General features: G+C 38.5%; 3 protein-coding genes across 3 annotated transcripts; all 3 read right to left on the reverse strand.

The window, feature by feature from the left end:
* Positions 1–136: 136 nt before the first annotated feature.
* LOC18022881 lies at positions 137–1,652 on the reverse strand. The gene is made up of 2 exons (XM_006405896.2): positions 1,250–1,652; positions 137–442 (listed from the first exon to the last, which is right to left on the reverse strand). Exons 1-2 carry the CDS (start codon positions 1,431–1,433, stop codon positions 216–218), a joined length of 411 nt encoding a protein of 136 aa, XP_006405959.1. The 5' UTR covers positions 1,434–1,652; the 3' UTR covers positions 137–215.
* A 2,311-nt stretch (positions 1,653–3,963) lies between these two features.
* Positions 3,964–7,541, reverse strand: LOC18022882 (protease Do-like 10, mitochondrial). Its single transcript, XM_006405897.2, has 8 exons — positions 7,139–7,541; positions 6,469–6,714; positions 5,887–6,082; positions 5,453–5,712; positions 5,242–5,369; positions 4,895–5,098; positions 4,583–4,633; positions 3,964–4,405 (listed from the first exon to the last, which is right to left on the reverse strand). Exons 1-8 carry the CDS (start codon positions 7,539–7,541, stop codon positions 4,157–4,159), a joined length of 1,737 nt encoding a protein of 578 aa, XP_006405960.1. The 3' UTR covers positions 3,964–4,156.
* Positions 7,542–9,403: 1,862 nt separating this feature from the next.
* On the reverse strand, positions 9,404–10,673 carry LOC18022883. The gene is made up of 2 exons (XM_024158897.1): positions 10,608–10,673; positions 9,404–10,241 (listed from the first exon to the last, which is right to left on the reverse strand). The coding sequence occupies exon 2, from the start codon at positions 10,237–10,239 to the stop codon at positions 9,700–9,702; it is 540 nt and encodes a 179-aa protein (XP_024014665.1). The 5' UTR covers positions 10,240–10,241; positions 10,608–10,673; the 3' UTR covers positions 9,404–9,699.
* Between the last annotated feature and the right edge of the window lie 13,119 nt (positions 10,674–23,792).

Raw genomic sequence — 23,792 nt, forward strand, 5'->3', positions numbered from 1 at the left:
GATCTAGTTATTCTGCAGAAACTTGATCTAGTTAATAATTTTTCATTTATTCCGTCATTTTTGCTATTTATCTCAAACTAATCAAGCCAGTTTGTTGAACTACACCCATGTTCGAGAAGCATTTAAATTCCATCACTTGCACAACGTTTTCTTGGTCGGTAACATTCTTACATTTCAACCCAAAACAAGAAAAAGAAAACGTTGTAAAAAGAAATTCAACACAAAGAGGCTTTCACGTCTCTTATCTTCTGGAGACAGTGTTGAGCCCTTTCAAGAACCATTTCAACTCTGTTTTTTCTCTTTGTAACCACTCTCTGGACCATCTTGTTATTGTTCTTGTGGATCTTTACCGTTGTTGATGATGAAGATTCTTGGTCTCCAAATTTGGTCACAGTGTACTTTCTCTTCTTGTGTTTCTGCTTATTCTGACAGTTTGATGATTCTGTACAATGCATTAACAACAACTTAGTGGCTGCTAATACAATGATATATAAATTAATATTCAAACTATGATGAAGTCATGACTCATGATAGTAACTATATAGAAGATAATGTCAGGATGGTAATTATGATAAGGTAACTAGGGTAATAAATAGAAAATAGTTTCTGGTTTACTGCTTAACCACCTTTTTTGGAAGAAACCACTCGTAATAAAAGTAGTGTGAATGGAGCACAGCAAAATCTGAGTGATGATCATTATAAATGCGAATATATAAAAATCTATCAAACTTTTAATTTCTTTTTTATTATTTGAAGAAAACAAACGTTAATTGCGGTTGTAAAATCAAAACCAAAATTTTAATGTTATGATAAATACTATTTTATCCAATCACATTACACCAAAAATAAATTTCCGTGAATGGGTGATGTAGTTATCAAACTATTTAACTGTTTGTTCTGACACTATTGAGAAATTAGTAAACAAAAGTTTCTGAATAAAATTGATCAGAAAATATTCCAGTTTCCTTTCTAGAAAGAAAACATAACCAAATAAAAAGGGACAGAAAAAATGATTAAAAAAATCTTTTTTTGTCCTGTCGAGATTTCTTTTAAGACGTGTTGTCAAAATCAATTTAATTTTGGCATCCGAAAATCCAATTTACGTAGTGGTGGAAACAAATAAAAACAAGATAATTCAGAAATAAAACATCTCATTTTTTTTTCTACTTATAAAAAGCATTTTATTTTCATCATCACTTCATCAGTCCCATATACGAACACACACGAAAGAAGAGGATTGTACAAGTACCTTGAGTGAGAACGACGGAGGAGGAGGAGACACACGGTGGCGCGTGATCTTCACGGAGGTTAGAAATGAAAGATTGAAGGTCGGATTTGAGGTAGGCGAAGCGGTTGGGATATTGAGTGTGAAGAATCTCGAGTTCCTCTTTCGCCGTATCCACTAGTTGCATCTCCCACGACGACGACAACATCACAAAAACGCTTTCTTTCTCCAATTCTTTTCACTGTCCAAGAAACCAAGACCGAAAGAGACTAAAAAGAAAGAGAGAGAGAGAGACTATTAAGTCTTGCAGGGTGTTTTCGTCATTCCACGTTGCACGTACGGATGTGACAGTTCGCAGAAGACACGGAAAGGGATTTTTGTTGTTTTTGTTGTTTTCTTATCTTGGAAAAAGAGAGAGTAATGAAAAGTTCTCTAGTTCCTACGCTCTAAACCAAATCGGGCTTAGTTCACTTCGGCCGTGTACACATTTTACTCTGATTTTATTTATTTTTTTTCTAGGGACCAGTCTATAGATTAAGTAATCAAAATCACGTAAAACCTTTATTTATCAAATGATGTTAATATTCTTAGCAAAAAAACTCCTTTTTTTGATAAGCAGTATAAATTATGGAGTTTTTGGCGTCTGGCGTTCAATAATAATGACTCCTCTCGCACTTGAATCAATGGTCTTGAATACAATGACGAGCCAAATCTCCGCAAGTTGTTGACATGGCTGCATCAACCTAGCTGATCTTACAGGAAATATCGATAATAAACCTTCTCAAAAATGTAAAAGATATAGTGGTAGGACTAGGATCCTAAAACAATTATAGGTTATCTTTAGTAAAAAAAATTATAATACTATTTTTCAGTTTGATTAACCAATGAATATGGCACATTTTTAATTTTCGGTTAGGGCCTAAAAAGGCATGGACCGGTGTCTATTGTTAGTGGTCAATGAAGGCGTGGCCGAAGCGGACGAGTTTGGTCATAAGTGAGTCCTTGCATTATTCTCTACCCATTTACCTTCTCTAATCATATTGTGTGATTCTTTGAATGTTTTCTCTCTAAACTTCTTAACTAAAGAAAAAGTCAGTCTTTAAAAAGCAGTGTATTTCAATTGAAAAGTCTTTCCTCTTTAGCAAAAAAAGAAAAGCCATTAAACCAAAACCCACTTGGTAACATTTTAAGAAATTAAGCAGTCTTTTATCTAATCCTTTACACAAGCCCACTCTAAACAAGGTTTGGAAGGTTAACTTTTTTTTTTTTTTTTGTCGTCCTTATTATTAACAGAAAAGTTAAAGTACAGAGTTCCAAGTTATTACAAGGTTTAAAATTTTAGTTCTAGCATCCTTAGCAAGCCTATCAGCAACATAGTTAATAGTACGTGGAATTTGAAGAAAACTTATGACACTTTTTCCATGAGCAAGATTATTGAAATCTTGCAAATAAGTAGATAGCAAGGAATGACTCCTTCTTTTTGGACCATCAGCTATTGAAGATGTTGCAAGCGATTGGAATAGATTTGAGGCATCTCCACAAAACATGATGTTCTTGTATCCTAGCCTCAAAGTATGAATCATTGCCATCCTCAAAGCTTCAGCTTCTGTTTCCAGTGGTGTAGGGGTAGGTTTGATTGCTGTTTGTCCTCTAAGAACCATTTGGCCATTTTTCTTATATAAAACCCAACCTACGCCTGCACATTGATTTGGAGAAACCCATGAACCATCCGTTAGACAACAGTAGTCAGTGGTCCTATTAAGCACGTCTTGAAATGTTTTCATTTGGTTCACATTCCGTTCCGAAGCGTTAGAATTAACATGAATCAACTGAGATTGAGACTGATTAAGCCGGGCAGCCTCATTCCAAAGTTGATAATCAAGTAGAGCCTTATTGACAATATCTGGAATTGACCATGCCTTATTATTGAAAATAAGATCATTTCTCGCTTTCCAGATTCTCTAACCAAGGAAAGGGAATAAACTAACGTCCTTTCTATGGCTAGCGTTTAGACTCTGCAATGATTCTAGATTTTATCAAGACTCGACAAATGGGTGATAAGACCAAAAAGTCAAAAGTCTAAAATATTTGAAAAGTTTCAAAACTTGATTTTATTAAATATATTAAAAGATCTGAAAAATCCATTATAAAACACGAAATATCGAGACTGAAATACCAAAAATATTTCATTTTAGTCAAGTAACAAAATTTATTGTCATTTCGGACTAAACTACCATTAATTCTCACATAACAGCCTTAATTTAAAGAAATGAGGCTCTTATGTCATCTCCAAAAAGGACTTCAAATTTGAAGTTGGCCAAACCTTAAATTTAAAGTTTGATGGTGTTTGTCTTCCAAAAGCAAAACCTCAAATCTACTATCACAAAATTTTAAATATTACACTATAATCTTTATTTTTAATTATTATTAATAAAAATCATACAATTTTATAAATGACAAAAAAGACATTAAAAATATCATTAACTAAAATTATATCATAAAATTTTTAATAAAATAAAAAATTACATTATAAGATAAATTTATATAAACATAATTATTTGGATTAAAATGATAAATATAAAAAATAAAGTAATTATTTATGAAATATATAATTATAAGGACTAAAATGCAAATAAAAACTGCAAACCTCAAATTTGAAATTTTAAGGTTACTTTTAGAGTGAACAAAACCTAAAATTCTAAGGTTGCTTTTAAAGTGAACAAAACCTAATGCCCTTACAGAAACTACGAAAAAATATATGCCTACGAAAAAATATATGCCTAACTTAAAACTTCCTTTTTCGCCTCCAAACCTCAGGCTCGTGAAAAGCCGCTAATCAAATCCCAAATGTTTACGAACAAACAACAATGTGGTTTTTGCTAATATGAATTAATTTCAAGTGTACAACATGCGATATGCTTCGGCGTTGCCTCAAACCGCAGTGGAACAAGAAGCCAACTCGGTCACTGGATTTTGTTCCATCAGCAAATCGCTGGACATCGCAGATGCTATTCTGTGCCGTTTCAAAATCAAAGAAGTGGCAACTCTTGCGGAGTGGTAGTGCAAGGCGAGTACTCTCCCTTCGTCTAAGTCTATTCTCAGATTCTCGGTGTTGCAGTTCTCTATAAGCTGACATAAATGTCTCAGATTATCCACTTCCACTCCATTCACTTTCTCCACCTGTGTCCACAAACAAAAATACAGTTTTTTTCGTTCATATATTTCGTTGGCATTCTGTTATGTTTAATTGGTTATATTAATTACCAACTCTAAAAAAATGTATGCCATGTTGAGACAAAAGGATCATATGAATATGGTTAAAAATTAGAGGGGAATTAGACATATAGTTTTACTTACTTGCAACTCTGCAAGGCGCTCGTATCCTGTGTTGATATCATCCATTAACACCTATCAACCAGAGACCAATTTATCAGTGTATTGAGAGATTGTTATATTTGTTTGATATTCAAACCAAAAAAAACTTGATTTTGAGGATACTATCCCAAAACATATTGTAACAAATAGGAAGATTTAATAACGTTTGTGGAAGAAAATCTTTTGTGAACAAAACTTGGATTGTGGCAAAAAGGATATTAGGACTTCTTTTGGATTTCAAAGAAGTTGTCTGGACACTAAATTTCCAAACTTAGACAAAAGGAAAGTACAAACCTGAGAGATAATGACAAGTTCTTGACCGGGTTTTTTGGGTAAATCTCTTAACGCACGCTCGCATAATCTACGGGGAGAAATGTTATACCAATCTTCTCCATATTCATGAAGGTATGGCTGAGTGAGACGTACGAATACAAAACCCGCAAATATGTAATAACTTGGAAGCTGGTCGAATTGATGCACTGGAACCAGCGGTTGCAGCTGCCAGCAACAAAAATCTACTAAGTTTCAGAAGAAGAAATGATTGTCCACTCTAGAGATGGAGTGTGAAGAAACGATTAAACTACATACAAAGGTTTAGTAAGTCATACTCATATCTTTAGAGATCAGACCAAATGACTTACAGGTTTTAAAGTGATGCGGAACTCATGTTCTTTTCCTTCCCTCAAGACTTTAACCAAGGCTGTCTCATCTGGTTTCTTCATAGAAACCAAATGATCAAAATTTATCCGCTCCTTTTTCCTAAAATGAACTGCAGTACATGAAATCTCACTTTTATCAGCAAACTAGGCAAAAAATCAGCGTTAAAGTTCATGGAAATAAAGGAAAGCATACCCGTTCCTTCATTTGCTATAGGAGCACCATCAAATGCGAGAATTACATCATCCTTCTTTAAAATTCTATGAGCATCCGATAGAGGGTTTAGTTTGCTTACAAGAACCCCTGTCATTTCAGAACTCATCTGAAAAGTATTACGGATTTGAACATTCTCCATAGACTGACATGATACACCCAATGAGCAGAAACCAACGTATTTACTCCATTCTTCAACACCAGTTATGAAATGTTTGATTACTGGTGTTGGAATTATATAGCTGCAATTTGTAACCAGAAATTAAAATGTTAGTTTAAACCTTGGCTTTGTCAAGACACCTATATACAAATAAAACTCATGATAACTTTGTTTTTTACTCTTTTTTCCAGTCACGTTGGTTTGTTATTGCAAATGGACCTAAAAATTTACCCGAAATTTACAGTTCCTGACTCACCCTATGTTCTCAGAACCTGAAAGGTTTTGAAACGCTACACCAGCTACTTTGTTTCCCATGATTGCTGGGCCACCGCTATTTCCAGGGTTAATAGCTGCATCTATTTGTATAGCCATCAGCTGGGTGGCGCCGTGAACATACTGTGTGAGTTCAACTCGAGAAACAACACCTTTTGTAACAGAGATGTTGTCACCACCTGCACTAGAGCGCATAACATCAAAACTTAAACATCACAAATATTCTATTCACATGACAATGCACATTTCAAGTATTTTGCTTTCCATGAAAGAAACTCTACGAATGTGAAGCCCTAGCAGGTAACTAATCCTAGAAAGATTTGCATAGTAAAACATAATAAGTTTGATCATCAAACATCATACAACATATGTGGATGATAGAAATCATATCTCCACCTACGATTATGCACTGTTGGAGCTAGTAGCCAATATACATACGACGAGACCATCTGAAATACAAAATTGCAGCAAACCTAAGCGCATAAGCCCTTCTTTCATGCGTTTAAAACTACTCGTTTTTCTATATCTATGCAAGAACTATTTCAACTTATCATCAGGAAATTACCTTGAGGATAGCCAACTACGAACACTTCTCCCTGTAGAAGCGGTATATCTCCTAGCTCCAACGGATTCATTCCTTCCCAAAACACTTCACTATCGATCTCCAAGATGGCCAAATCACACTCATGGCCAACCGCTTGAACTTTTGCTCTGTACTTTATTGGCGATCCATGCTTCCTAACAAGCACAAAGGAGTAATCAGCCACCACGTGCGCGTTCGTTATAATCCTCCTTCCCGATATCACGAATCCTACATCATTTCAATCCCAAACCATACAAAGTTAAACACAACCTAACGATTTAAACTCCTTACCAAGAACACTCCATCATCTCCTAATAAACTACAAAACTAACACCTCAAGCAATTCAAGAAATGCTACAAAATGTTGTTCCTCAATGTAGACTTACAGTCTAAAACTATGAAGTCAGAAGTTAACTCAAAATCTTATATTTTTATCATTTCAACCAAAACCACACAAAGTTAGAGCCGCAAAACACAACCTAATAACACTTCATCATCTCCTAATCAACTACATAACCTCAAGCAATTCTAAGATTTTTTACAATGTAAGCTAAAATTATGAAGTCACGAATCTAACTCAAAGTCTGATACTTGGCAATGTAGAAAACAGAGTGATTCAGGAAAACGAAAGAATGAGAGTAATTTAAAATACCAGAGCCCATGGATTCTCGTTGGGACTTATTTTGCCAAGGAAGAAAGTAACTAGGACTCGTGGAAACGGTGAAGATCTTCACCACCGAGTCGAGCGCCAAATCTACGGCAGAAGAATACGCCGCGTCCGCCGCCGGCAATCGTTTTCCGACCTTCCTCCGCCGAGACATGTTTCTGATGCTAATCCACCGTGAAGAAACCGGCAATGATGTCGTCGTGTATCGATTCTCATTTCGTGGAAAGACGCAAACGGAGTAACAGAATCGAGAAATAGGAGAAGAGAAAGCACTCTCCGTCGCTGATACTCTGCGTACGGAGGAAGGTGACGTGAGATATGCAGAAAACGAAGAAGCGGAGAGTCTTCGGAGATTCTGCTCGACGGTGCGAATTGACCGGAGCAGCATTATTTCCGATAATCCTTTGTTTTGGGTTCCGAGAGAGTTTTAAGCGGCTAGGTTATTTTGTTTAACAGGGTTTTGAACCAATTCGTACCGACCGGTTTAATCTGGGTTAAGTTTAAAGGCAATTATTCCCCAAGTCTAGTTAAGTTTTACTCAAGAGAGCAAAAGCACAATATTGAAAAATTCAAAGGCAAAGAGACACAACCAAAATTAGTATTTTCTCCTCAACCAGGAGTGGGAATTCGGTTATTTGTTTCGGTCCAGCTGGGTTTAATTGGTTTTTAGATTTTTTTGGTTTACCCGGTTCTATGATTTGATTTCAATCTATTATATAATAAGAGAGTTTATCTAGAGAGTCAAGATCAGCTTAGAAAAAAAGTTAAAATTAATGATTCAATTAATTCATACATTTTAAAGTAGTATTAATTATATTTTAAAATAAAAAACATTAATACTAAAGTTAATGACTTAATTAATTTATGCATGGTTTATAATCATTATTTTTTTATCGAGAAGAAGAAGAATAAAAGTTGGAAAAATAATTAATAAAAAGAAGTAGTTAAGAAAACGACGATAATGAAAATGAAAATAAAATCCGAGAAAAAGGAATAAGAAAAATAGGAGGAAGAAGAAAAAATCAATAAAAAGAAAAGCACGTAGATGAAGGCGAAATAAAAGAAGAAGAATACATACACGAGATACGTAAAAATAAGAAACGAAACAAAATCAGAAAATAATATGACAAAAAAATGAAAAAAAAGGAAAATAAAAAGAAATACAAGTTGAAGAAGATGAAGATGAAGAAGAAAATGAAGAAAAAGAAAGATAAAGAAGAAGACGAAGAATAACACAAAGCTGATGAAAAAGAATTTCAGAAAATATGAAGACAAAAATGTTGAAGATGATAAAGAAGACCGAAAATAAAAGTAACAATGTATGATAATATGAAGATAGAGAAGGAGTCTAATAAAATCCAAAAAAATAAGAAAATAAATATGATGAATTAGCTGTTTAAAAATTGAAATTCCACGCTACGCGCAGATTATAAATCTAGTAATTTATAACTCAAGAGCACAGCATCTCAGTATTGAATTCTAAGATTTAAGAGCCAAACAAACTACCAGAATATGACATTTTTGATTAATATTAAGATTAAGAGCCAAAAAACCTACCAAAATACATATTGTGAGTGGTTGTTCATTATCTACAGAATAAGTGAACACACATCTCACTCCATTTTTCTACTAAAGGCATCTTTAATCCATCTCTATTTTAGAGGTGAAAATAGAGATTATGCTCCAACCTTCCTCTATTTTCATCTCTAAAATAGAGATTGCTTTTTTTTTCCTCCAAATATAGAGGAATTCTATTTTTTCCCTCTATAATAGAGATAAACTTTTTTTATATGTAAAGTAGTCTTTTAACTTTTAAATCTTTATATTTATGCAAAAGTATATTTTTTATAAATATAAATGTGATAATTTTAGTTATAGTTTAAAAAACAACATATGATATTATTAAATATAAAAATTCTCATTGAAATTAAACTACAAAAAGTAATTACAAATTAAAAATACATAAAAATAAACAAAAAATAACAGCAATTTTATTTTTAAATTTATAAATTTTAATTTTTAGTATTATTTTAATATGTTGAAACTTTCATAAAAAAATAACATAAGTGGTTAAAAATTTTAGTAGTCAAATGTTACTATTACTATAATTTATGAAATTTTTTATAAAATGTAAAATAAAATATTAATTCACAAATTTTATTTATCAAAATTAGTATTATTATAATTTATATAAGTTTTTGTAAAAAAAAATAAGTGGAACCAATTCATAAATTTTATTAGTAAAAGATGTTAAGAACAAATAACAAAAAAATATATTGAGAATATTCATTTTTAGAGGGAAAAATAGAGATAACCATTCAAGACAAATGCACCTCTATTTTAGAGTTTCTCGACCATTAAGCGACACAATATTTGCTTCCTAAATTGTTTTTCAGCAACCAAAAAAACATACAGTATGTAGAAAAAGCTCTCTATCGATATCGTCTACCTCTCTTGTTTTTGGAGTTTTTGTGGTTTTGCAAAGCTTCTTCACGCTTCTTAAACTCATATTCTACATCTCGCAAGATGTACACAACTTCACTTATTTAATATTTTCCACGAGGAATGTTGATTCGAGCCTGATCAAACCTTGAAGGCAATCTACAAAAGATCCTACTGATGAGCTCTTGATCAGAAATGTCGTTTCCATAGAATTTTGACCGGTTCACAAGCTTCATAAACTTTTCAATGAACTCATCAAAGCTGTCTTCTTCCTTCATCACCATGTTAAAATACTCCCCCACAAGATCCCCCCTTTTCCTACGCTTAAACTCCTCGGTCTCTCCAAAGCCTGCCTTGAGAATCTCCCATGCTTGATTTGACGATGTAGCTCTTGCTATCAAGAAAAAGACAGAGTCTGTTACCGACATTTGCAGCATATGAAGAGCTGTCATGTCCTTGATTCTCAGATCTTTCGTCCTCTTAGCCGATTCCTCCAAAGACTGGTTCGTATTTTCTTCAGAGACTCCACTCTCTACGATATCCCACAGGTCACGAGCCATCAAAAGAGTCCTCATCTTTATACTCCAAATCTCATGGTCGTCTCCATTAAACACTGGGATTTTCATCTGCATGTGAGCTTCCATAGCTACAAGATGAAGGCAAGAATCTCCTCAGCTAATACCACATATCTAAATCCACAAAATTACCAAACCCTACCTCTTTTAAGTTCGAGTCCACAAACAAAGATAAAACAATTCTCAAAACCCTTAAATCTAGAACCCAATCCTAGCTCAAATCGACAATAAACAGATAATTTTTCAAACCCAACTCTTTAAAATTTATGAAAACTTCAAAAAATGGGTCCGATTTAACAAGATGAGAAGAGCTCGAGAGCCAAAACTCAAAATCGTTTTTTTTTTTTTTTTGTGCTCAGCAAGTAATAGATTTCCAGTAAACGACGGAATTTTTTTCCGAGATTCAAGAAACTAGGGTTTTTGTAAGAATTTTTTACCTGAACCTCGTAAGCCTTTAGTAAGAATCGGAGATACCAAGAACAGAAAGAGAAGAAGAGTTAAAGTCTCGTGTTTTTTACCGAGTCTCGTTGCCTTAATAAATATATATCTGGTTGACCCGACCCGGTCCATTATGGATTAGATGTTTCTCCTGCTGGTCAATTCGGTCCATGTATTTTTTTTTCTTTTAACAAAAAAAAGCTTAGAAAAATCAATTTCTCAAAAAATAATTCTGTAAAATTTCTGTAAATTAATAATATCGAGATTTTAATATTTTATTATTTTATAAAAATATTAACTAATTGATAAGTTTACAGAAAATATTTTTAATAGTCCATAATTTTTAAGTTTTACTAATGCTATCAAAGAATTTAGATGAATTAATTCGTGAAAAATATAATTCCAATATGCATAAGCTTAAGGTTACTAATCTAGTATAGCCTAATAGAATGTATGTTATTATCCCCTCTACTGAACTAACCATATAAAAATGATACATGTCGAAAGTTTAAAGTGAAAAGAATTGTATCTATTACACGTCTCACTCTTTTTGACTACACACATTCTTGCCATGATGCTAAAGTCTCTGAATCATGGTTTCATTTCAACATTTTATAATTCAAGAAGGCAACATTTTACTGTTTATATTAAGATTTAAGAGCCAAACTGTAACATCCCGACTTTGGGTTCCGAAGGAAACCAGGCTAAACCGGTGGTATTAGCTATCCTAAACCAATAAATTCCGAATAACATCTTATTCTTATTCCAAAATCCAAATCCAAATCCAAGTCTTACAATTAAATATGAAATACTGAAAATGAATCCGAATAAAATAGAAAACATTGTTTTAAAAGAAAATACGAAATAGTTCTTAAAACAAATAAACTTTCTCCATCTCTGAGGGCACACCACACTAGAGCTACTCGTCTAGTTCTTCCCAAACATCATCACAATCACATTCATCAGACTCACCTGCAATATGGATTTAGAAGAGAGGGGTGAGTAATTTGGGGAAACTACTCAGTGAGAACCAAACCAGGCACTCTTCCCACTCGATCATTTCCAACCAATATGACAAGTATAAACCCAACAAGCAACAAACAAGCACTCTAGAAGTGCACAAACAACTATCAAAGAGGCGTCTCCAATCTTGCCAGGTCAGGCTCCGCCAGGTCACACAGACAGGCTTCGCCAGGTCATACAGACAGGCTCTACATCGCCAGGTCACAAAGACAGACACCAGGTCACACAGACATGCTCAACATTGCCAGGTCACATAGACAGGCTATTCCAGGTCATAAAGACAAGCATGGTGATTCGTCTAACCACCTGACGATGAATTAATGCCACGGTCACACAGACGGCACTAATCCAGCAATCAATCCGTACCTCGGCACACCTCCACCGAGACGGACATCTGATCTAGCTATTTTTACCAAACACTAACCACAAAGCATGGTGAACAATTAGGTATGCTGGTGCTTCCTCTAATGAGAGTCCTAATTCATATTAAATATATATATATACATGGATCTATCTAGATGCATATGAAAACAACCTAGACTTATCAGATCTAGACTTCCCACACCAGAAGAAGATAAAAGAATAAGAAGAAGAACCTAGATCTAATCCTCACCTTAGCAACAAAGCAGATCTGGACACCCAACACGGAAACAGCGATATCTCCCGGCACAGATCTCCGATCCGGATGAACTTAGTCTCTCTAGAAAGAAGACACTCGGGGCTTCACTTGGATAGGTTGTACGTCGCGTGGTCCTTACGGATCGTCGGAAAATTGTCAAACAAGACAGCAGCGGTTTTCCCTTCTTCTCTCTTTCTCTCTTTTCTTTGGGTGGCTAGGGTTTTTAGAAGACAAATGAGGCTCCTTCTCATTTAATTCCCTATTTATACTAGGGTTGCTGGAGTGGGCTTGGCATTGATGGGCTTTCCCTAATTGGGCCGAAATTGGGATGTTACAACTCTCCCCGACTTCCAAGGAATTCGCCCCCGAATTCTCTCCAACTCCTCCGGTTTCGCCCTTGTCCTGAAAGAGCTCTGGGTAATCCTTCAGCATTTCTTGTTTTGACTCCTAAATTTCCTCGCGGATACTGTCCTTTTCCCAACAAACCTTAACTGATGGCTTCCTCTTATCACTGACCTCCATTTCCCGAAATTTCAACACTGCCACAGGCTGATAGGCTACCGAAAAATTCTTCCTCACATCTACTGGCGGCTGAGACAAAATAAGCTCTGGCTCTCTCACAACTTTTCTCAAAAACGAGATATAAAACACATCATGGAACTCAACTAACTCCTTGGACAACTCTAAGCGGTAAGCCACCTCTCCTATCCTTTCAAAGATAGGGTACGGTCCCATGTACCTTGGCTTGAGTTTCTTCATCTTCCGATGGTTGCCATTTCCTCTGAAGGTTCTCAACTTCAAATATACCATATCACCAACCTCAAAGGACAATTCCTTCCTCTGCTATCTGAATCTGATGGTAGCCTGATGTTAAATCGATCTTGGAGAACCATGAAGCTCCTCTAGCTAGTCCAATAACTCATCAATCCTTGGCAGGGGATATTTATTCTTGATGGTCACCTTGTTCAAGCCTCTCTAATCGAAGCAAAGTCAAAAGCTTCCATCTTTCTTCTTCACAAACAATACTGGTGCTTCCCACGGTGAGCTACTTGGCCGAATAAATCCCTTATCCGTCAAGTCCTCCAATTGTTTCTTCAGCTCAGCCATCTCTGCCGGTGCCAACCGATATGGAACCTTCGAAACAGGGGCTGTCCCTGGTTCTACTTCAATAGTGAAGTCGACTCCTCTCTTGTGCGGTGGTCCCGTCAATGTCTCAAATACGTCCGCGTATTCATTTGCCATAGGTATCTCCTCGAGGCTTTTATATGCTCCCTCTCCAACCATGGAAATTGTCGCCAAGAAAGGTTCACATCCTTCCTCCATATCCCGTGTCGGCCTTCACTCCTTGAGAGACTTTCCGACCTTCTTGATGCAGAGCATAGGCCCTCGACTTCCGGCAATTCAGAACAATTTCATAATATTTCAGCCAATCTGTTCCAAGGATAACATCATAGTAGCCCGACTTCATTTCCACTAGAGTCCAAGGAAACTCTGCTCCTTCCATCAAGATAGACTCATCCTCATGGATACCAATGGTCTCCACCTGCTCACTTCCAGCAGTTCCCACTGCTTTAGACCTGGGGTGAACTTCCCAGAGAAAGTTCAACACTTGGCCAACCCCAGGCTCATGAAGCTACTTGTGGCACCGGTGTCGAACAAGGTATATGCAATCGCGCCTACCTACCGAGACCGATCCTAGATGATGTGTACTTATGACTAGTTATGCATTTTCTTCTACATTCCTATTCACAAGCAACATATAATATCACACAACATTACTTACCAGCGATCGGCGCTGCTCCCTCAGGATCTCCAACGGCAAAAACACGAGCTCCAACATCCTGTCTCTTAGCTGGTGGCGTTGGGAGCAATCCCGGTGCTGCTTTCACCCCCTCCTGGTTGCTCAAATCCGCCCTGCAATCCCTCAGGGTGTGTCCATACCTTCTACAGCGCTGACACTTGCCATGCTTTGCATTTGCTGGGCACTCCCTCTCTATGTGGCCCAAACTACCACACCCATAGCACTTAGCCACACCACACCTTCCCATGTGCATCTTTCCACAGCGCTGACACTTTTGAGCTCTCACCATTGTTACCGAAGCTGCTATGTCATCCCAGGTCCTTTTTGGTGCTTCCGGAATACGAGATGGTCGAGCTTGAGCTTGAGCTTGCCTAGCTCTCCTCAGCTCCTCTAAATTGGTTTCCTGAATGGCAGCTGTCTCCACCAGCTCCACCAAGGTCGAATACCTCCTGACAGAACATCTGCTCTTCAGCTCCAACCTCAAACCTTTCATGAATTGACGGACTAAGTCAGCCTGTGTGAAGTGCTTCCTGGAGAATCTCCTCAACCTATTGAACTCTTCCTTGTACTCTCTCACAGAGAGGTTCTCCTGACGCATTTCTTCAAAGGCACTCTCCATCTGATCCAAGGCTTCGGGTGGAAAGTACTCTCCAGCAAATGCTTCCTTGAAATCATTGTAGGTTAACTCATAGTGACGCAGTCGGAATGCACCAAGACAACAAGCGTTGGTCTTGGAATTGAAACTCAAGCTCGCAAGCGACAAGCTCGAAGAAAATATGCTATGGAATCCACCAGAAAGGTAAAGCTCGAAAACTCGAAGTCTTTGATTAATAGTTATGATGAAAGTTGTTCCTAAAACATATCTCCTAAGGTTCTTTATATAGAGAAAGCCTAAGACATAAAATAGGTAATTCCTAAATTCCTAGAGATAAGGAAAGTTACTAGAATCCTAATTAGAAAAGGAAAATACTTAAAAAGGAAAATAACTAGTAGACTAGAATGGATTAACCGTCTCCTGCATCAGTCTCCTCCACCTCCAAAGAACTCGACCCCGAGTTCTCATCTGGATAAAGGACACCATCGGCATGATACTCATAAATGTCAGCGACATTGAACGTAGGAGAGATGTTCATGTCGTCTGGGAGATCCACCACATAAGCATTGTCATTAAGCTTCTGCAAAATCTTGAAAGGACCATACTTGCGAGGCTGAAGCTTGCGATAAGTACCAACTGGAAACCTTTCTTTTCTGAGAAACACCATCACTTCATCTCCTTCTTTGAAAACCTTGAGCCTTCGACGTTTATCTGCTGCTTTTTTATTCTTTTGCCCAGTTGCTTCTAATCTTGCTCGAACCGCTTCTTTAGTTTCCAAATGTCTTTAGCCATTGCCTCAGCTGATGCACTAACTTCAGGAGCTTTTGGTAATGGCACTAAATCGACTACATGCTTCGGGACAGAGGTATACACCAAGGAAAATGGTGATTTTCCTGTAGCTGAATGCACGGCACTGTTGTATGCGAATTCCACTTGTGGCAAAGCGAGATCCCACTGTTTTGGTTTATCACCACAAACACTTCGTATCATATTGCCCAACGTCCTGTTCGTATCACTCTGTGGATGAGCTGTAGAACTTCTTTTCAAACTCGTTCCAAACATCCTCCATAAAGTAATCCAGAAATGGCTGAGAAACTTGGTATCTCTGTCTGAAACGATGGATTTAGGAACCCCATGGAGACGTACGATTTCTCGAAAGAACAATTTGGCTATGTTGGTCGCATCTGCTGTCTTCCTACAAGCGATGAAATGCGTCATTTTGGAGAATCTGTCAACAACAACAAACACAGAATCCACACCTCGTTGTGTCCTCGGCAAGCCCAACACAAAATCCATGGATAAATCCTGCCATATATCTTCAGGAACAGGTAAGGGCATGTAAAGACCTGTATTCTGCGATTGTCCCTTGGAAACCTGACAGATATAACACTTTCGAACAATAACCCCAGCGTCTTTCCTAAGATGCGGCCAATAATACCTTTCCTCCAAACTTGCAATGGTTTTATCTCGTCCCAAATGACCACTAAGACCCCCACCATGCAGTTCTCGTATCAGCTGCTCGCGCAGGGAAGAACAAGGAATGCAAAGCCGATCTTCTTTAAAAAGAAAACCGTCACGGATATGGAAATCAGCCGAAGGATGCTTCCCACAACACTTGTTCCACAATTCCTTGAATTCTTCATCTTGTGCATACAATTCCCTTAAAAACTCAAAACCCACAATCTCATGTGCTAACGTAGTCAATAGAGAAGTCCTTCTACTCAAAGCGTCTGCTACCTTATTGAGTGTTCCAGACTTGTGCTGAATAATAAAAGGGAATTTTTGTAGAAAGCTAACCCAACGCGCATGCATCTTGTTTATCACCTTCTGGCTGTGAAGAAACTTGAGTGCCTGATGGTCCGTAAAGAGAACAAACTCGCGTTGAACCAGATAGTGTTCCCATTGCCTTAAAGCTCGAAACACAGCATAGAATTCCTGGTCATACGTACTCCACTTCTGACGTGCGTCACTCAATTTTTTACTAAAGAAAGCAACAGGTCGCTTCTCTTGTGACAATACAGCTCCAATTCCCACACCACTTGCGTCACACTCCACCTGAAACACCTTATCAAAATCCGGCAAAGCTAAAACTGGAGCAGTACAAAGCTTCTCCTTAATCAACGCAAAGCTCTTGTCTTGTTCCGGACCCCACTGAAACTTCCCCTTCTTCAAGCATTCAGTAATGGGTGCAGTAATGGTACTGAAGTCTCTTACGAATCTTCTGTAGAAAGTGGCTAAACCATGAAAGCTGCGCACCTCAGTTACTGATTTAGGAACTGGCCACTCTTTAATTGCACTTACTTTGGCTTCATCCACCTGAATTCCATCCTCACCAACGACGAACCCAAGAAATAGCAGCTTGTTTGTGCAAAAAGTACACTTCTTTAAGTTCACGTACAGCTGGTTTTCTTGTAAGACTTTCAAAACCCGTTTTAGATGCTCCAAGTGGTCGCCTTTGGTTTTGCTGTAGATCAAGATATCGTCGAAGTAAACCACCAGAAAAGACCCAATGAAAGGACGGAGAATTTGATTCATTAGTCTCATAAAAGTACTAGGAGCGTTTGACAATCCGAAAGGCATCACCAACCACTCGTATAATCCGTCTTTGCTCTTAAAAGCAGTCTTCCATTCATCTCCAGGTCTGATTCGAATCTGATGGTACCCACTTCGAAGATCTATTTTCGAAAACACTCTCGATCCATTTAACTCATCCAGCATATCTTCCAACCGTGGGATAGGAAACCGGTACTTGATTGTTATCTTGTTGATGGCCCTAGAATCAACACACATTCGCCACTGATTACCCTTCTTTGGAACGAGAAGAACCGGTACAGCACAAGGGCTCATGCTCTCGCGGATTAACCCTTTCCTCAGCAGATCTTCAATCTGGTCTCTTACAATTTCATTCTCTTTAGGACTCATTCGATAGTGGGGAAGATTAGGTAGACTAGAACCTGGAATCAAGTCGATGTGATGCTGAATATCACGCATAGGGGGCAGGTCGTTAGGTAGTTCCTCCGCAACTAACTCTTTGTAGTCTTCCAAAATTTCTAAAACCTCACGTGGAGTTGTTGTCTCCTCCGTCACGGCGCTCATCAACCCCTTGACCACAATCGGATAAAAACACTTTGATTCCTTAACAGCCTTGTCAAGTTCTTTGTCATCATGTGACATGACTAGGAAGCTTGACTTCCTCTCCTTTGTAACGCTACCAAAATCCTTAACAGGTGCCATTGCAATCTTATGAGTTCCCCACGTAAACATGATCACATTGTCACATCCTCGGTACGTTATGTCGTTATCATATTGCCATGGTCGCCCAAGGAGAATATGACAAACATCCATGTCTAAGACATCACAGATTATCTCCTCTTTGTAGTGCTTACCAATTGATAGAGGAATTTTGCAAGTGTCACTAACTCCTACCTTAGACCCTTTCTTCACCCATCCGAGACTATACGGCTTTTCATGACGAGTTGTGGGAAGTTTCAAATATTCCACCAGCTTCTGAGAAACTAAATTCTCGGAGCTCCCATTGTCAACAATCACATTGCACACCTTATTCTGAATAGAACAATGCGTCCTAAACAGATTCTTGCGTTGACCCCCTTCTTTAGATGATAGCAAGAGTCGCTGTAACACAATGTTGATTCTGTCCTCAGATTCCTCTTCCGCAAATTCAACTCCCTCATACTCCTCATTCTCCATGAAGTCGTCTTCCTCTTCCTCTAGCAATGCCACCGTTTTTCTACTGGGACAGACGTTCGACTTGTGACCTGTTCCTTGACAACGGAAACACTTGTCGATGGTTGGCCTAGCATAAGAATTGCTCTGTTTCAGAGCGGGTGCTTTGTCCTTTTGAACGCCACTATTGGAACTACTTGCTCCTTTGTTGGTAGCGTTGGAATCTCTGTTAACCACACCTTTGTCCTTCTCTCCGGATGGTTCGAAGTTGTTCTGACCCGAGGGTCTCCTGAAAGTTGTGAACCCCCGAGATGATTTCTCCATCAATTCCGCTTTCAAGGCTAGACTCGATGCTTCTTGAATCGTCCACACAGTCTGTAACCCTATTTTTCCTTGAAGAGAGCCCCTTAGACCACTGATGTATCTGGCCACCTTCTGATTCTCTGTTTCGTTTAAGTCATTACGTTCAGAGAAACGTAAGAACTCAGCTGTATAATCAGTCACGGTCCTGCTTCCTTGTACACAATCAATGTACATCTTGTAGAGAATCTGTTCATAGTCTTCTGGTAAGAACCGCTCAGTCATCAGCTGCTTCATTCGTCTCCATGTCCTAACAGGACCCTTTCTCTGTCTTTGCCTTTGGACAACCAGCTTATCCCACCATACAGCGGCAGTTTTCTTCAACCTAATTGCCACCATCTTAACCTGTTTGTTCTCCGGTACGCCCATAACATCAAAGAATCGATCAACATCGATTTGCCAGTCGAGAAACTCCTCTACACCCATAGTCCCATAGAACAATGGAATGTCAGCCTTCACCCGGTAATCCTGATTGTTTTGTTGAATCTCTTGTTCCTCTACTTCTTCTTCAGAGTCTTCCTCTGAACTGGAGTTGTCAACAACTACCCGATTGTTCCTGCCTCGTTGCCGAATGTTCCCAACGGGTTGTTGATTGTTTCTACCTTGCTGGACCCGGACTTGTTCCCTAACGGCCGGATTGTTTCCGCCTTGTTGATTCTGATTTGGTCCCCTCTGTTCTCCTCCTCCTTGCATAGCGTTCGCAATCTGCCCTGGTAGACCCGCTATTGCTGTTAGCATCTCCGCCATCCGAGTGTTTAAAGTGGCGAGATCCACTTTCAAACTCTCGATGTCCGCTCCGGATGCTGGTCGATCACCCATAGCCGTTCAAGCTTTGAAAAGAGTAGGAGAAAACCTGCTCTGATACCACTTGACGCAGTCGGAATGCACCAAGACAACAAGCGTTGGTCTTGGAATTGAAACTCAAGCTCGCAAGCGACAAGCTCGAAGAAAATATGCTCTGGAATCCACCAGAAAGGTAAAGCTCGAAAACTCGAAGTCTTTGATTAATAGTTATGATGAAAGTTGTTCCTAAAACATATCTCCTAAGGTTCTTTATATAGAGAAAGCCTAAGACATAAAATAGGTAATTCCTAAATTCCTAGAGATAAGGAAAGTTACTAGAATCCTAATTAGAAAAGGAAAATACTTAAAAAGGAAAATAACTAGTAGACTAGAATGGATTAACCGTCTCCTGCATCACATAGCGACCCTGAGTTGCTTCCACTACACCTTCCCACCATATCAGCGCCTTTTCCTTCAGGTATTGCACGGCTAAGTCTTTCCGGTAACCCTCCGGACATCTCATGGCTTCAAAGTTCCTCTCTAGCCTCTTTCTCCAGTTATCAGCAGACACTGAATCAGATCTTCCACCAAAGGCTTCCATCCCCATATCCCTCATATGTTTCATGGCCTGATAATACGTCAGACCAGACTCATTAGCAGGCATTGGGGGAGGCGGAGGTACATGCTGCTGCTGAGTAGACACTGGCGGCACAATCATAGGTGGCGGCACATGCATGGGCGGCGGAGGCACATTCTGAGGCTGAACAAACACTGGTGGCGGCACATTCTCCTGCTGATGCTGCTGCTGCTGGGCATTCACACCCACCTCAGGGTTCAAGTGACCATACATCTCCTGATAGCGGCACAACTCCTCCAAGACTGCAGCATGGGTTGCGGCTGGCACTTGAACAGGCACATTTCCAGCAAGATTTCCACCCTGCTGGTCCACTGGGGCTGGCGGTGGGTTACGCTGTTGGTGCACTGGAACTCGGTTCACACTTCCTCTCATGCCAGTGGTCTCTTCCTCCTCACTGGAGCGACGAGCTTGGGATCTGTTGCGCACATTCTTTGCTTTCAGAGGCATCTTCATTACAAAACATAAAGGCAGATAAGTCAGTCTGGTCCCGTAAAAACTAACTTCCTGCAAATAAAATTACAAACAAAAAACTAGAGAGGTTAATCCAGGTGGTGGTTTTTTTTTTTTTAAATCCAAAATTCACTTTTTTTTTGAAAATTAAAATTAAAATTATTTTATTTTAAATCCGAAAATATTAGAAAAATATTTGAAAACTTTATTTTTTTAATGTATATATATATATATATATTTAAAATCCGATTCCGAACCCCACTACTCTAGACTTAACACTCTCTTTTTTTCTAACTCGAACCTAGGCTCTGATACCAATTGTAACACCCCGACCCTGGGTTCCGAAGGAAACCAAGCTAAACCGGTGATATTAGCTATCCTAAGCCAATAAATTCTGAATAACAACCCAAACCCAAATCCAAGTCTTACAATTAAAAATGAAATACTGAAAATGAATTTGAATAAAATAGAAAACATTGTCTTAAAAGAAAATACGAAATAGTTCTTAAAACAAATAAAACTTCCTCCATCTCTGAAGGCACACCACACTAGAGCTACTCATCTAGTTCTTCCCAAACATCATCACAATCACATTCATTAGACTCACCTGTAATATGGATTTAGAAGAGAGGGGTGAGTAATTTGGGGAAATTACTCAGTGAGAACCAAACCAGGCACTCTTCCCACTCGATCATTTCCAACCAATATGACAAGTATAAACCCAACAAGCAACAAACAAGCACTCTAGAAGTGCACAAACAACTATCAAAGAGGCGTCTCCAATCTTGCCAGGTCAGGCTCCGCCAGGTCACACAGACAGGCTTCGCCAGGTCATACAGACAGGCTCTACATCGCCAGGTCACAAAGACAGGCACCAGGTCACACAGACATGCTCAACATTGCCAGGTCACAAAGACATGCATGGTGGTTCGTCTAACCACCTGACGATGAATTAATGCCACGGTCACATAGACGGAACTAATCCAGCAATCAATCCGTACCTCGGCACACCTCCACCGAGACGGACACCTGATCTAGCTATTTTTTTCCAAACACTAACCACAAAGCAGGGTGAACAATTAGGTATGCTGGTGCTTCCTCTAATGAGAGTCCTAATTCATATTAATTATATATATATATATATATATACATGGATCTATCTAGATGCACATGAAAACAACCTAGACTTATCAGATCTAGACTTCCCACACCAGAAGAAGATAAAAGAATAAGAAGAAGAACCTAGATCTAATCCTCACCTTAGCAACAAAGCAGATCTGGACACCCGACACGGAAACAGCGATATCTCCCGGCACAGATCTCCGATCCGGATGAACTTAGTCTCTCTAGAAAGAAGACACTCGGGGCTTCACTTGGATAGGTTGTACGTCGCGTGGTTCCTTACGGATCGTCGGAAAATTGTCAAACAAGACAGCAGCGGTTTTCCCTTCTTCTCTCTTTCTCTCTTTTCTTTGGGTGGCTAGGTTTTTAGAAGACAAATGAGGCTCCTTCTCATTTAATTCCCTATTTATACTAGGGTTTCTGGAGTGGGTTTGGCATTGATGGGCTTTCCCTAATTGGGCCGAAATTGGGATGTTACACAAACAAACTACGAAATTCAACATTTTGTTTTATATTAAGATTTAAGAATTAGAAAACTACCAAAATAGAACATTTGCTTACTTCCTAAATTAATTTTCTTTCAGCATAAGAAACATAGGTAGAAAACTCTCTATTGTCTATCTCTCTTGTTTTTGGAGTAGCATTCCGAGGTTTTGTTGTTAAGCGAAGCTTCTTCAGCCTCCTTAAACCCATCTTCGACTTCTCGCAAGATTTGCAGAACTTCACAGAGTGTATTTTCTCACAATCAATCATGATTTTAGCGTAGTTCAACCTTAACTGGAGGCAAGTTGCGAAAAAGCCTACGCATTAGATCTCGATCAGGAATCTTGTGTCCATAGAACTTTGCCCGGTTCACAACCTCCATATACTTCTCAATGAACTCATGAAACCTGTCTTCGTTCTCCATCACCATGAGATTATACTCCCGTATAAGATCCACCATTTTCTCACACTGAATATTCTTGGTCTCTCCAAAGTCTGCCTTGAGAATCTCCCATGCTTGCTTTGACGATGTAGCTCTTGCTATCCGGAGAAAAACAGAGTCTGTTACCGACATTTGCAGCATGTGAAGAGCCGTCATGTCCTTGATTCTCAGATATTTCTGCCTCTTAGCCGATTCCTCCAAAGACTGGTTCGTATTTTCTTCAGAGACTCCATTCTCTACGATATCCCACAGGTCACGGGCCATCAAAAGAGTCCTCATCTTTATACTCCAAAGCTCATGGCTCTCTCCATTAAACAACGGTAATCGCATCTGCATTTGAGCATCCATAGCTACAACTTACACGCCTACAAGATGAAAGCAAGAACCACCTCAGCAATAATACCACATTACGAAATCCACAAAATACCAACCCTAGAATTCAAGTCCACAAAAAATTAAAAATTCTTAAACCCCTAAACTCTAGAAACCCTAATTACGTTTTAATTTACCAGACCTAGCTCTTCAAAATGACAAAACGCACAATCCTTAAAACCCTAAACCCAAAAACCCTAACTCTTTAAATTACCATCCCTAGCTCTTCATATCGACAATAAATAAACAATCTTTCAAACCCTAAGAAGTTCGAAACCAACTCTTTAATTTTATAAAATTCTTCAAAAATGGGTCAGATCTTAACAAGATGAGAAGAGTGCGAGACCCAAAACTCAAAATCGTTTTTTTTTTGTTTGTTTTTGTTTAGTACCTGGCAAGTTAGAGATTTCCAGTAAACGACGATGAATCAACAAAATTAGGGTTTTTGTAAGAAGTTTTTACCTGACCTCGTAAGCCTTCAGTAAGAATCGTAGATACCAAGAAGAGAAGAAGAGTTAAGTCTTAAGTCTTAACAAATATATGTCGGGTTGATCCGACCCGCTCTGAAAGGTCCCAAAACCCAATTATAGGATTTGTTAAAATAAGAGCACAAACACTTATCTTTGATAATTTACAGACTAATCCAGTATCTTCACTTTGAGGCCATTAAATACACAAAGAAAAGCAATTGATCGATCCTACAAAGGAGATAAGAAAGTGGGAAGTGGAAAGTGGAGACTAGGTCCTATGAGTAAGCAGAAATCAAAAGAGTTAATTAACAAATAATTGTCAGTTAATCGATCCCATCACGGT

The sequence above is a fragment of the Eutrema salsugineum genome, unplaced genomic scaffold (genome assembly GCF_000478725.1).
Source record: "Eutrema salsugineum unplaced genomic scaffold, Eutsalg1_0 scaffold_14, whole genome shotgun sequence".
Taxonomy (NCBI): Eukaryota; Viridiplantae; Streptophyta; class Magnoliopsida; order Brassicales; family Brassicaceae; genus Eutrema; species Eutrema salsugineum.